The sequence below is a fragment of the Triticum urartu genome, chromosome 5A (assembly GCF_056163025.1).
Source record: "Triticum urartu cultivar PI428250 chromosome 5A, HENAU_Tu73, whole genome shotgun sequence".
Lineage (NCBI taxonomy): Eukaryota > Viridiplantae > Streptophyta > Magnoliopsida > Poales > Poaceae > Triticum > Triticum urartu.
This window is the reverse complement of record NC_141877.1, coordinates 211673327-211686331: the sequence shown is the minus strand read 5'-3', so window position 1 is coordinate 211686331 and position 13005 is coordinate 211673327. Positions and strand designations below refer to the sequence as shown.

At 45.3% G+C, this 13005-nt stretch overlaps 1 protein-coding gene across 1 annotated transcript; it reads right to left on the bottom strand.

Moving 5' to 3' along the window:
• Positions 1 to 863: 863 nt before the first annotated feature.
• Positions 864 to 1757, bottom strand: LOC125508243 (thioredoxin M-type, chloroplastic). The gene is made up of 2 exons (XM_048672872.2): positions 1437 to 1757; positions 864 to 1348 (listed from the first exon to the last, which is right to left on the bottom strand). Exons 1-2 carry the CDS (start codon positions 1642 to 1644, stop codon positions 1029 to 1031), a joined length of 528 nt encoding a protein of 175 aa, XP_048528829.1. The 5' UTR covers positions 1645 to 1757; the 3' UTR covers positions 864 to 1028.
• Between the last annotated feature and the right edge of the window lie 11248 nt (positions 1758 to 13005).

The window sequence follows — 13005 nt, the reverse complement described above, 5'->3', positions numbered from 1 at the left end:
CGGAATTCCCTGATTTTCCTCACAAAAAAGAGAGGTACATCAGTTTATGAAGAAACCCTGTTAAAGTTGTGTCGAGTATAGTGTACAAGGTAGGTTACAGTTGGACTCTGAGTAGTATTGTGTTTCGATAGGATATGGAGTCATGTCCTACTAGGACACTTGTATCCTAGGCCTCTCATATATAGGGTAGACAAACGATGTAACCTATGCGAACATAATAGCACAGGAACGCAGGGGAAGCCGGCGGCTTGTGCCGACATCCAGGGAGACTGGGTGCGGTATTGTAGCGGTGTCATGGGGAGGAGCACTCATAGTTAGGCCCCGGGGCTATAGTCATATCGGTGAACCTCGTTAACAAATCTCGGTGTCATGCCTTTATGCTTGTTCGGCCCTCAGATGATCAACTATAGGCCTCGGTTTTATTCTAACAAACCCCTACTTGCAGCTAAGCAACTGCCAAAAAGCTTCTATGTGGAAATTGTGATGTTCGGTTGCTGGAATGTTTGGACCCAAAGAAATGGCAGAATTTTTAGAGTCCAGCAATAATCAATTCAAGCCTGGAAATATTAGCTCAAGCAGGATCTCAAGTTATTGAAATTCAAAATAAAAGAGAAGCATGTTCATGCCTTTAGCCGGTGGATAGATAGTAATCTTTAAACCATGTTTTTCTTCCCTAGAGCAGGCATTGGGACATTTCTTTTTCATTGCTAGAGCCGTCCCGTTGTATTCTTTTCTTGAACTATTGTTCTATGTTTTGCGGATCAAACAAAATAATTACTTGCTCTTATATATATCAGTATCTTTTTTCCTTTGCTACAGAAAGGATGTCAACACAGATTTACGAACATGCATGTATACTGACGTGCGCCCGAATAAATCAGTTTTGATTTGCATCTGAATTAAGAGTAGTACAAGTCACGACTGATCGGTGGATCGTATACGTGCATCATATACATACATATATGCTGTCTGGCGAACAGAACAGTAATGTGTGCGTCCTCGATTAATCGGTAATGAAGAATGATTAATTAGCTGCCGATGTACTTGTCGATGATGGTGCAGAGGGTGGTCTTCGGGACGGCGCCGATGACGCTCTCCTTCTTCTCGCCGTCCTTGAACATGAGCACGGTGGGGATGCTCCGGATGCCGTAGGTGGATGCGATGTTTGGGCAGTCGTCCGTGTTCACTTTGCAGCACTTGATCTTCCCCACGTAGTCCTTTGCCAGTTCGTCGATCACCGGGGCAATCATCCGGCACGGCCCGCACCACGGCGCCCAGAACTCCACCAGCACCGGCGACTCGCACGCGATCACCATGTTATCCCAATTCTTCTCGTCAGCCACAATCACTGCATGCGCCATTATTAAGACTATTCTCAGCATCTGCTCCTTTATTGTTCACCGAGCCTAGAGAGAGGGGTAAGGGCAGCGATGTACCTTCGTCGACGACGTTCTTGCACTTGCAGACGAAGCGAGACGGCCGCCGTGCCGCCACCAGAGCGGACTTGTATGGGGACGGCGAGACGACGGCGGGGGCGGCGGTCCTTGGCCGGGATGGCGCGTAGCTTCCACTGCTAAGCCGTTCCCTGATGCCAGCCTGGGGCGCGTGCAGGGCCCAGCCTCTGAGGCATGTCTCCAAGGCCATTGCTGGTCACGGAGACGGAGGGAGAAACAAAGAGAAAAAAGAAGCAGGTTCCTGTGCCAGTACGCCAGAGAGGAGAGGGAAAAAGATGTGAATGGTGTAGTGTGTGAGGGAAGAGGATAGGATTTGTCTGTCTCTGCCATAGGATAACTCGGAAGAGGTTTAGGGGACATTGTGAGGTGGCGCGACTGGCGAGAGGCTCCTCCTCCGCATGTGGATGAGGTGATTTTGCTCTGTTGATCTTTTTTTCTGGGGTTCGTGTGTCTGCCTTCCGCTAGGGATACTTGGATTATAAGAACCATGTTTGTTTTTGTGTTTGCTAAATGTTTATTTTTTATGCCCTGTACTGTAGACAAAATAAGAAATATTTACAAATAAAAAATAAATATAAAAGTAAAAAGGAGTAAAAAATACAATTATCCAGTCTCCTCTCTTGGCCAACGCACCGTGGTAATAATCAAAGCTGATTTAAGTTAGTTGAAGTCCAAGTGTGAATATGAATTGCCTTGGGATGTTTCAATCTAAGAGCATCTTCAATAGCATGTGTATATTTGGATGTCTATATATTCATATAGACAATGGTCTAAAAAGATTTCCTCATATACACGTTCAGTTTTGTATCAGAACGTCTATATACAGGGACCATGACAGGTGGGCCGTCGCTGGGGAGAGGAAGAAATTATGACTGCAGCTGAGTTTAGACAACGCCTTCACATTGTCTAGGCATGGACATTGTTGAGGTCGATTTAGAGGATGTGTATATTTGGACGACCATATAGACAAGCTGTTGGACGCCTGTTTTGGGCTCACGTCGTAGAAAACGAGTATAGACATCCATATAGACAAGCTATTGGAGATGCTCTAAGACGAGATAACTTCACATCTTCTTTGAGGCGATACATGCAACTGATATTCTGAGTAGCATTTCTGAAGATCTATCTCTCCTTTCTGTCCATGCGCTCCAACCTCTCATTATGATGATGTCCATATCAATATCACTAAAAAGTTCCGGTATGGTCAATTGTATTTCATCAAAGACAGAAATACCTTTGTGCTTATTTGGAATGATGGTATGCAAGCAGTGATGTAGCGTAGGAACCTAGGTGGCCTGGTCTTTCACAACTTGGAGGGGAAATCAAGAGGAACACACAAATCACAAGAGGGGACACTCAGACGGAAGTCCAAATCACACGTCCACTAGATATGCAAACACATGAGGTCCACAAGAATATAAGGTGAACAAGGGAAAAGAGAAGCAAGGGTTGTTCTTCCCAAATCGTATGGAGATGGGGCTTGATGGTCTCAAGAGATTCTCCTCCCATAGGAGGTATTATTGACCCTATGATGGGGATCCTTCTCCCTTAGGACGCCTTGGTAATCTTGAGATATTATTCTTCCTTGGAAGGGCCTCATCCTTTAGGAGGAGGTACAAGGAGGAAAGCTTTCTCTATTTAGTTCAATATACTTTGCTAACCCAAGAAATGAGGTGGGGGTCATCTAATTAATGGTAGTACATTTGGGATGAAGGGATAGATGGCCACTTGGGATGAATTGCACGCAGGCATGGTTGGCCAATCTGGTAGCTCCCAGATTGTCTGAGCATTGGCCGGATGATCGGGGTAGTTACCCGGATGGTACGGCTTCCTGGGAAGTCTTCGGGTGTACTTCTTTAGCCCTATACAGATGCTCGAGACGGTAGCCGGATGTCAAGCTGATGCCCGGATCATCCAGGTTGCTGTCTGAATCGTTCAACCGAGGCCCAGTTGCCCAGCCCGGACACTTGTCCAGAAAACCATCTCGTTCGGCTTTACCCGGATCATCTGGCCAGGAGTCCGGACGTCCGGGTAAGTGCAAGTGCTGACACTTCTTCCATTATCTTCCTCACTTCACTTCCATCCAAGCTTGGCCTTAGCCCTTGGCTTCTCCATCATTGTTTCCTTGGTACCTAAGCATGCAAAGGGTCTCTGCTTAAGGTAGTAGAGATGGCTCATAGGTATGCACAGGGAGATCAAAAAGGAGGGCGGTAACCTTGGTTTCGATGGCTCTTGCACGGGTTCTAGTCATTGGTCCACTTGGCGCTTCGAGCGATGGTGGTGTATCCATGGGGATGACCGTAGGGTGCTCCACACCATGTCCTAACTCCCCCCGGATCATGTTCTTCATCACCATGGTAAGGTGCCAAGTCGATGTCGTTGAATGTGTCGCTCACATTGTACTTGTCGAGTGGTATGTCGATCTTGTAGGCATTGTCTTTGATGTATTATGACACCTTGAATGGACCAACACATGAGGTAAGATCTTGGACTTGCGTTTGTTGGGGAAGAAATCTTTGCAAACGTGCATCTCTACTAATCGTCGAGGTTGAATACAATTGGCTTCTTCATTGAATTGATCTTGGAGGCGAGCCTTGCACTACAAAAAAAGACACATCTGTGACATTTTGGGCCAAGCGAAAAAAAATATGTCATGCTTATGACACTTTTATGACGATAATTGTGACAAAAACACATATCATCATAGATGTGGTGGGGTCCTACTTTTATGACAAAAAATCATGACAGAAAATGGACTTTTCGTCCTGGGCGGGCCGGAGACGCAGCTGCATGACATTCTTTGGGCCGTCCATGACGGAAAAAATCATGGTAGAAGCGAGGGCGAGGAAAATATAGGGAGTTCCCAGTTACGGTGGGTGGTCGAGGCCGAGCTATGCACTGTGGTTTGCACGTTTCGCTTGTGTACGTGTGCGTGTGCGAGGCGTTAGCTAACTGAACCCGAGCGATCGCACGTTACTGAACCCGAGCGATCGATCCCTTGGCTATTAACTGAACCCGAGCGATTCATTCGCTGCTGACTGAACCCGAGCGATTCCTTCATTGCTGCTGCTAACTGAACTAAGCGATCGATCACTTCTGCTACTTACTGAAGCCGATCGAGCCCCCCGTACAAGATGTAGCCACCGGTGTTGAGTTGCCTCTCGATGAACAGTGACCGTTGCTACCATGCACGCGGTACGTAGAACGAGTCAAGACGTGGTGAGTCGAACCGATTGGTTGGCTATGGATGAACAGTTCCCAGTGGGTGTTGGATGAACAGGACCCTGTGGTAGTAGGCCGTTGCCGCTGGATGAATAGGACCCCGAGGAGGCCGCCACACCCCAGCCGGTTGGGGTGGATGAACAGGACCCCGTGGAGGCTATATGAATAGTAGCTGGTGGAGGCTGGATGAACAGTAGCCCGTGGAGGCTAGAGGAGGTCGATGGTGGATGAATAGTAGCTCATGGAGGCTGGAGCAATGTAGTAGACGGTGGATGAACAGGACCCCATTTCGACCGTCGGCACTCCCAAAAGTTTGTTTCCTCCATTTTGCAGTAAGCCACACCCCTCCCGATCAACAGGACCCCGTTTCGACCGTAGGCACTCGAACAGGAGTCTGTTTCCTTCGTTTTGCGGTACGCCAGACCCTTTCCGATGAATGGGACCCCGTTTCGACTGTATGCGGTTGAACAGAAGGCCCATTTCCTCCGTTCTGTTGTACGCCAGACCTCGTTTCAGCTGTATCGTCCAACCGGTTGGCTCCCGATGAACACAACGTATTCCGTTGCCTCCCGATGAACACAACGCATTCCGTTGCCTCTCGATGAAAACGACGCAGTTTCTCTGTTCTGGCCCAGCCGGTTAGCTTCCGATGAACAGGAAGTCGTTGCTGCTGTCCGTTGCCTCTCCATGTACACGAGCCCTGGCCATACATATGCGTGAGTACGCATTCGAAACCACGCCCGTATGTATGTACGTGGCCGTATTTTTTGGCATCTGGCTGTTCGTACGTGTGCACGGTTTTGGCTGGCTACCCGAACTGCTACCGCTCCTTACTCGGCCACGGTTCATCGTTGCAGACAGACCAATCAGCCGGTATGTACACAAACAACGGCACGTATGCTTCGACCGGGTGGGTCCCAGCTGTCAGGGAGGACAAGGAGGCACTTCCTTGCATGCGAATATATAGCTGGCGGGTCCCAGTGGTCAGGGGCGGAATCATATTTTTTTACCCGTAATAAGGAGGCACTTCCTTGCGTGCAAAGATGTCGGTGGTGGGTCCCTGTTGTTAGGGGCACGCATAAGAGGCACTTCCTTGCGAAGATATACGTGGTGGGTCCCAGCTTTCAGGAGGAGGAATAATTTTATTTTTGCATAATAAGCAGGCGGTTGCATGCGTGCGTCCGTGGACCTGGTGCGTCCCCACTATCAGGCTCTTCACATATAGTCCTTTTTCAATTACACTCATTTGTTGACCACGCCGCGCTGAGTGCACCAAGGCGGTGGACGGCGGCGAGGGCCCGGACGGCAATGAGCTGGTGATGGAAAGACATGGCAGTGGAGTCGCAGACGGAGAGGTGTACGAGGGTTAACTGGTTCTGGTGCGACGTGGTTCTATAGTCGGCGGAGAATAACATGAGGTGTGGAGGGGCGGAGGGATGGCTTGGCCGGAGGTGGGGTAGCGCTTCGTAGCGAAGCATGCTAAGCAGAGCTACTAGCAGCCGGAGGCGGGAGCAGGTGGTCCCGGTGGCACTGAAGGAAGAAGACGAGAGATTGAAGATGAATGTCGGCCGTTGGATGTAAATCATACGGCTATCAATGTCAGAATCATTTGTTGACTAAGTTGACAACGCCTTGCGTTGGCTTTGACCTATTGGCCCACATTTCAGCCTTCAAATTTTTTGCACATATTCAACCCATTTTTTTAGAATTTACAGTCCATTCACTGTGCTGGGTGAACAAATAATGTAGCGTCCATGCGGCCCATTTATTTTTTTTTCTAAAAAAACAACATCCCATCTGCACTTTCTAGAAATACATGAATTTGGTGGCCTGGGTGAACAAATAATGTAGCATCCATGCGGCCTCGTTTTTTCTAAAAAAACTACAACCCATTTGCACTTTCTAGAAATACAATAATTTGCTGGCCTGGGTGAATAAATAATGCAGTGTCCATGCGGCCCATTTATTTTTTCCTAAAAATTACAGCGCATTTGCACTTTCTCGAAATATACGATTTTGCAAGGCTGGTTCTATTTATAATGTTGGGTTGGACGCATCAATATTATCCAAAAATAAATAGGGGCTAAGCATTTTGTTATAAATATATTTAAATAATAAGTGCTTTATTTACATTGGTCCTTAAATCTTAGCAAGCTTTTGTACACAATCACTTGTATTTTCGTTGACCTTAAGTAAAAAAAAGTAGGATTTTATTGTTAAACATTCATTTTTATAAGTTCATAACACATGAGATATTTTTTTATTATATATGTAAGTATATGTTAAATATATGATGATAATAACAATAATATATAATAACATATAAAACAATATAAATATATATATAATATTGTTAGAAGGGAAACATAAGTTGGACCTGGTGTACCTATTCTTATATAGAAAAATAGAGAAGACCTCTACGTTTTCTTAAAAAAATACATAAGTTGGGCTGTGGATATTTAAGAAAAAAATAAAACCTAGGATGGGAGGGCTATAGACCGGTCGATACATGACATACCTCAACAAATACAAATCGACATGTTGTGGGATGCACATGTTAAAAAAGAAAGCCTAGGCTGGGCAGCCCACATTCCAGCCGATACTTGTTGGCCCATTGATAATAAATGATATATGCCAGCTCCCCGATGACTAGCTTCATTATAAATTTATCTCCTTTAGTAACTACATTGACAAACCAGTGGTTCCCAACGTCAGTATAGCATTAGGAGGAAGTATTTTTTCAATGAGGCACTTGCTTGCATACGGCCATTGACCTGGTAGGGCCATAGACGTGCTATAGTAGTGATAGATGCTGTGCCTAATTTTGAGCGAAAGTACTAGAGTAGCCCAGTGGCCAAGTTCCACTCGCCAACCGCTACTCCACCGGGTTCGATTCCACTTGATGCAGTGAAAGTATCCACAAATTTTTGCCTCTGCCTCTGACATGTAGGTGCCCATTGTCATCTATGCACACCACCTCCAACACACTCAACATTGTGTGGGCATTTTGAAAATAGCATATCTTTTTGACTGTGCATCATATGAAGATGTGTTATGCATGAATGTTGATCAGCATGATGTTAACTGGCTGGTAGTTCCATTTTCGACCATGAATAAACTTCCAACATGATGTTATCCTTGTTTGAAAAGGGCATGTTCACATAAATGCTCTGCCTCCGGAACTTGCAGTTTCTTATCTGAAACTGAAACTTGTAGTTTCTTCTTTGATAATCACATTGTCTGCACTTTTATATGAAACTATATTTTCTTAAAGTGCTAAAAATAGATCTCTAGAATTCATAAAATACTTCATATGCTCAATACTGCAAATCTGAAATTCAAAAGACATCCATATATGAAAGTACTCTCAAATCTGAAATGCAAAACACAATTCACAACTTGCAAATACTTACAACTCTAAGCTCCTCGAGAGGATGGCGGGGAAGCATCATCAGGCCAACTGTTCTTCTCCTCTTGCAGTTGGGTTCGGTCGACGAAGTCTCCACCGGCTTGCTCTGCCATGGCACCCTTACAAATGACACCGTGTAGATGCTCGATGCTTCAACCTCGGGTGGATGCTCCATCTTGGATCAATACAACCACCACTGCAGCCTCACGAACGGATCCGGTGAATCTATTTGCTCCATGGCCCAAAGGAGCAGCTCTATGTACTCCCGCGCGACTCCCTTTGGGTGTATCGCCTCTTTTTCGCTCTTTTCCAGATATTTGGCTATCACGTTCTCGACGCTAATTGCTCCGGGTTGTCAAACCAAGACTATATCTCCAACATCCTAGCTAGCTTCACAGGTTCGCCGCTTGCGAGCCACACGTATCGGTTGTACTCCTCCATCGATCTACTTCTCCATAGCACCTTCACTCGCCGGCGGTGGTTTTTGAATGGAAGAGGAGAGGAGAGACACTGGTTTTGGATTAGAATGGGAGAGGAGCGGCGGTGGTTTTGAAATGGAAGAGGAGAGGAGCGGCGCTGGTTTTGGATTGGAACAGGAAAGGAGTGGAGGTGGTTTTGAAATGTAAGAGGAGAGGAGCAACACTAGTTTTGGATTGGAACAAGAGAGGAGCGGCGGTGGTTTAATAGGAGAGGAGCAACACTAGGTTTGGATTGGAACAAGAGAGGAGCGGCGGTGGTTTAAGAGGAGAGGAGCGGCACTGGTCTTGGAAGTATTTTTTTGTTTTGCGTATTTTGGGTGAAGGTTTGACCATGTACTGTATTTGACAAGCAAAATGTGAATGCATATCATAAAAAATTGTATTGTTTGGTTCATGTCTAAATGTACTTTCAAATTATATTATTTTTGCAACGTATAACATATATTTTATTCGTGAAAATCATGGTCAAATATGACCCAGAATAGAAGGGAGACTAGTTAATGTGGGGTCACTTTCTTAATTGAAGGGTAAATTGATTTTGATTTTGATCCAGTCACAGCGCGCCAGCTCTGTCATCCAATCCTAAATCACTTCCGCACACTCCTCTCCCTCTTCTCCATTGCAATACCACCACCTCTCCTCTCCATCATCTCCATTCCAAAACCACCCCCTCTCCTCTCCATCTTCTCCATTGCAAAACCACCGTCTCACCTCTCCCTCTTCTCCATTGCAAGACCACCGTCTCTCCTCCCATCTTCCAAAGCTAGCACCACACCTCTCATAAGGACATCTATGGAGAGGATGTAGCAGCAAATCGGGCAGATCGACAGCGGCGACCAGGCAAAGTTAGCCAGGTTGAAGCAGATCCTTAATTGGTTTGACAACGAGTGGGAGATTTCGAGGACGGTGAGGGCCATGTGGATTTCAGAAAAGAGTACTCTCTAGAGAAGTGCCAATATAAGCTACTAGTATTTGATTAAAGGATTTTCTACCGAGAAAGATCCGTCCACAGAGAGCGCCACCCATCCCACTGGTGGTGGATGGCAATGCTTAGATGGAGCATGGTTGGTGTCGGTAATTTTCACTTGGCACCTCGCACTCTACATATATTCTGTTTCCATCCATACATTTGTGCAGTTCCACCAAAATGCAGCTGAATAACCATGTTTGCACAGATAATGAAAAAGCATGATTACATTATAGTGGCACTAGTTGATGAAACATACACTAATAAATAGAAGAAACTTCATTTTCTTAATGGGAAAATATTGCAATAGTATCATAGTATGCCATGCTACGAGGGCGAGATGGGCCCTGCGACGCCTCATGCGGTAGGCCCCATACTGGAAATCGACCCAATTCTCCCCGATACACCTTCTACCAATGATGAACATCAGTGTACAATGGTAGTACAAGGAGGGGCCTTGAGACATTCCAATCTCTATTTTGTGCAGATCAACTTAAATTAAGAACCCTAGTTTGCAGAAAGACTTAAACATTAACAACGGGACTAGTTGATACATATACTAACAAAGAGAAGCACTTTCTTTATCTACATTGGAAATGAAATTATAGAGAGGACACTCACTCTATTTTAAATGTATTATTACTTCATTTTATCAGGGCTCTAGGGTCGAGCAGGTGGCAAGCGAGGTGTACCGTGTGTCACAAGGATGGAGGCCGGGGTGCTTAGACTGGGATGCTGAAGCTGGCTCTTTCAGTCCCTATCTTCCGCCCTGATGTTTCTGTGGTAGCATTTGGGTTGTAATGCAAACTTGGTCGACCTGGTGCTGCGTCCCCCTACCTGCCTAGCTTATGTGGTGAACTTGTCTCCTACTAGTACTCAGTCCGTTCTAGTAGTAGTTGCATAACTGCCCATTTACACCGAGATATTGTTGGATAATGGTTCTCTATGGTTGGGTTTCTTTAATGAAATTGGAGGAAACCACCTCTTTTGATATATAAAAAATATCAATGGCACTAGTGGTGCCAAAACATTGCCTCAAATTAATAGCATCACTAGATTAAGGTGCAAAATAATAACATTACTCCTTTATCAGTGCAGTGCCAAAACAGTAGCACAAGAGCAGAGTCAACATGCAAGATCTTTGGCAAATGGTCGGACCAAAAAGGAACATACCTCGTGATGGGAACCATTTCTACAGTCAATGCCATCATAGAAGGGATGACACCAGTCACCAACATGGATGATCCAATTCATGGGACCTTTTTGTGCAGTTCACCCAAAATGAAGCAATGTTTGCATCATGCAGTTAGCAAGTACTTGGTCCAACGAGATAGCAGCTTCTTCTTCACTAGTTGCAATAAAATTGAGCAACATCAAGGTTGGTCGTGAAGCTCGTGGAATGTTCAACTATAATTTGGATATCATTTTGTGCAGCAAGGTTGGAAAAAGTGGTAGGCATAAGCGAGGTGGTTCGCCTTCGCCTAGTGCCTAGGCGGTGCTTAAGCGCCCTAGGCGCAGCCTAGGCAATTTGTTTACTATTAGGGTGTATATGTGGTTATTATATGTGTACTTTATTAATTTAGGGCATATAAGAATGTTAACTACCAGCTACTACAATTGGAATATGGCCCTTTTGGCACATCAGTGCAATATGGCATGATTTCTCGCTTGGGTAGACAATTTCTTACTTGCTATGCCTAGACTTCTACTTATGCCCTAGGCGAGGCGTTTGGCCATTTCCTAGCTCCTAGGCGTGCCTGAGAGCCTCCTAGGCACTGCCTTTTGCAACAAAGAGTTCAACTAAGATCAAGCGTGAAATGTATATCTCTGTCTGCACAAAAAGTTGGAAAGGAGGGTGACTAACAAGTGATGAAACATACATCAAACGAGAAGAAGCATGTTCCTTATCTGAATGGTGATCCTACAAGGACAATATCAATTTCTAAAGCAGCAGCATTGCTAGATATTAGTGTGGGTGTTACGATTAACTATGAAAACCATTCAATACGACATTACTTTAATGGTGCCATTGCTTCATTTTACTAGCAACATTACATTGACAGTTGCTAAAGAGTTGGTATTTGGGCACGGGAGAGTAGGCGGACCAGGACATTTGCATTTCTAATGAAAAGGAGCAGCTTATCTTAATGGGAAATTTAACAGGACATGAAAAACAGTGCCATTGATTCATATTACTGGAGGCATTACATTGAAAACAACAGTAGTTTAACGTGTCCTTACTTTTAACAGTGGGACTACTACATTTTACCAGTGGCATTACATAAGAGGGGCTCGGGGCAACAAACATCAGAACAGGATATCTGGGTTGGTCCCATTTTTGTTCGGTATAGCCACCTTATACTATGTGAGGCTAGCAAATCTAGTGCTGGACATACTCTGTTGACTTGTCCCCCAGTCCCCACTTTCTTTCCTTTTCATCCAAAAGATCGGTTTATATTGAGTTTGTACCGTGTTTCCCTTTATTTCCCTATTAGACCAAGAGACCAGTTGGATAGCCAGTCTCTACTACTTTTCGCCCCCATTATTTCCTCATTCGACAAAGTCCTAGATTCAGGTAACAAATCTTCCCCCCAACCCCCACCCCCTTTCTTCCCTATTTGAACCAAGCAGTACTAGCTTCAACTGCATGAAGTAGTTTTACCTCTTAACAGTAAAAATTTAGGTGGCTTTCGAACAGCCGATCGATTCTATCTACGAGGGGGCCTGAGAAATAGTAAAAGATACAAATGCAGCGACGTGAGGAGATGGGGCAGTAGAGTAAGTGATAGAGGCAAAGGTATCCCGTCTTTCGATGAGATGGTGGCTATCGTTTTGGAGGAAGTCGACTTGGACGATCCGACTACGAACGTGCGAGGACGTCGCGCCTTAGCAATCGCTAAACCAACTCCGAGAGGTTATTGACCACGCCGAAGCACGATCAACCTGGCCACGAAGGTCTATTTCCTGCAGGCAAACGAAGAACATGCAAGAAACTAAGATTGCAATCTGGATATTGCGAATATAAGATGAAATCTTTATTGATCAAGGTGGGGTTCCGTGACGCCTTTGTCTGGTCGTTGAACACAAACAAAGTACGCGAGGTTGCAGCTATGGCGAACTTTAGTCTAAACAAAACCCAAAGTCTAAACGACGCCCTAAGGGCTGTATATATGGAGGAAGGGGGGAATTTCCTGGCCCTTGGAGGAGGGGTCCGAAACCAACCCTAACTCTTGTTTCCCCACACATACAGACTCTAAAAATAGCCTATACTTAAGTATTTAGAAAATACATGGGCCTGGCTCAATAATAAGGTGACGCAGCACCTAGAATAGCCTCTGGATGAAATTTATGAAGTGGCATCTTGTATATTTCGTCCAAGCCTTCATGCACTCCCTATGGTGGCTCCAAAATCCTGAAATCATCACTTGTAACTCCGTTCTTGAGCCCCTTGCGCATGCCATCATCTCCATGCTT

What these genes read in the sequence shown, in the direction of transcription:
- LOC125508243 (XM_048672872.2), bottom strand. Translation starts at nt 1,644, where the DNA reads ATGGCCTTGGAGACATGCCTCAGAGGCTGGGCCCTGCACGCGCCCCAG. An exon ending in CAAGAACGTCGTCGACGAAG is followed by an intron (nt 1,349 to 1,436) that starts GTACATCGCTGC and finishes TGGCGCATGCAG; the next exon opens with TGATTGTGGCTGACGAGAAG.